Raw genomic sequence first — 1892 nt, 5'->3', positions numbered from 1 at the left:
AAAAACGATCGCAACTTCCTGTTCATGGGGACTTTAAACATCAGACATTATAAAGCATTCCTCTCTCTCAGATGTTATGTTGTGTTTATATTTACAGGTGAATTTTCCCGCTCTGGTCACACTGAATTACCCCAAATGGATTTACATCATCATCTTTCTTTTGTCTGGAGTGCCAGCGTTGTTTATTCCCGGTGTGGCGCTGTACAAACTCATCCAGAAACACTGCTGCAAGAAAGAGAAACACACAGCAGAAGCCATCAGCTCCATGTCTGCTCGAATCCACATGAGTGATGAAGCAGACAAGAGCGATACGAGCATTACTACAGTTCATTCAGACAATCACAGCTAAACAAACATCGCACACACGCACATGACATACTCACGACCGCTTTACATTCAGACGAGAGAACACGCATGACATGAAACACAGAAGTGATCTGACATCAGTGAAACACCACTGTTCAAAACCATGCCTCTGAATATAACATTGCTCTCAAGAAAAAACTTCTATTCTATTTAATGTTTGTAAATGGATGACTTGGACTGAATTATAAAAAAGAATCAGTTAATAAGAGATTTACTGCTGGATAAAATAAGAACATTCCTGTGTGTTTTAAAGACAAGTGAAGATGAAGTTGTATTTATTTTGGATTTCTTCAGTCACAAAGTGGCATTTGTGTGGTTTCATGGTTGTACGGAGTTTTGAACAGTATTGTGTGTACAGTGTCTCTCTCTTAATGATAAATGATATTTACACAAGTTTACAAACATAATAATGCACTGAGCTGTAAATGATACTAATGCGTTTCTGTGTTGTTGTCGACATGCATCTGTTTTTGTACAAACCAGACTCAACTTCTGCACAAACTATCTTAAGAATCTTTCCTTCTTTGAATACCTACTGTAAAGAAAACCGCCACAAAACATCCAGCTGACACTAAACTGAAGCTTCTGAGACCTGTCCGTGTTTCTGTACATTCTACCTATACTGTAGAAATATTAACATATTATAATGAAATATTACACACATTTATATACAAATTTCGTTGTATGCAGACATGTTCAATGGCATTCAAATATGTATATATTCTATTCTATTATTCTGATAAGCTATTTTATAGTCGCAAATAAGTGATAAAGTCAATGTATGTGTATCAAAGTGTGATGTCGTTATTTGTAAGATCCGTTATGTGTAACATTAAATCCGATCTGAACAGCTACACAACTGCACTCAGGTCACGTTTATTTAATCTGTCCCAACATTTAGTTGATTAGTAAACAACATCTATTACAAACAAACAAAAGGTCAATTACGTTTAGTTGCTTAGGTTCAATGAGCATTCCATGATAGAGAAAACCATGGTTAATGGAGGTTAATCTGAGTCGACGCTCATTCATTAATGGTCATGATGTATTAACCAGCATCAGTGAAGATCTGCTGAACAAACACTTCACACGCACTGAACAACATTCACTCACAAACAGAGGACATGAGGATGAAGCTTCCAAACCCGGGTCTGGACCAGCGGATCCCGTCTCACGCTGAGCTGGAGAGGATTGAGAAAGAGGAGGCTGGAGAGAGACCTCAATGGGACAATAAAACTCAATACATGCTGACCTGTGTGGGCTTCTGTGTGGGTCTGGGGAACGTCTGGAGATTCCCGTACCTGTGTCAGAGTCACGGAGGAGGTTCGGCTCGTTTATCATTATTATTCACTTCACTATTAATCATATTAATCCTGTCGGGATATAAAACAACAACAGTGCATTCATGTCAGATGTATACTGTGTGTTCAATACTGTTGTCAGATAATGAAATTTAAAGTTTGAAAGATGAATCTATACAGACATGTAAAAACGTTCTAAAAGAAGTGAAATGAGAAAGAAACGTG

General features: G+C 37.7%; 1 protein-coding gene across 1 annotated transcript in view; it reads left to right on the top strand.

Moving 5' to 3' along the window:
• Positions 1-349, top strand: part of LOC130551039 (sodium-dependent neutral amino acid transporter B(0)AT1-like) — a gene marked incomplete at its 5' end in the record, with an annotated part of 7058 nt that extends 6709 nt beyond the window's left edge. Inside the window, one exon of the mRNA XM_057328590.1 lies at positions 98-349. Within this exon, the coding sequence (XP_057184573.1) occupies positions 98-349 (252 nt within the window). The remainder of the gene's footprint in view (positions 1-97) is intronic.
• Positions 350-1892: the final 1543 nt, after the last annotated feature.

This window comes from Triplophysa rosa, unplaced genomic scaffold, assembly GCF_024868665.1.
Source record: "Triplophysa rosa unplaced genomic scaffold, Trosa_1v2 scaffold567, whole genome shotgun sequence".
Lineage (NCBI taxonomy): Eukaryota > Metazoa > Chordata > Actinopteri > Cypriniformes > Nemacheilidae > Triplophysa > Triplophysa rosa.
Note: the sequence above shows the minus strand (reverse complement) of the source record. Positions and strands in the feature narration are given on the sequence as shown.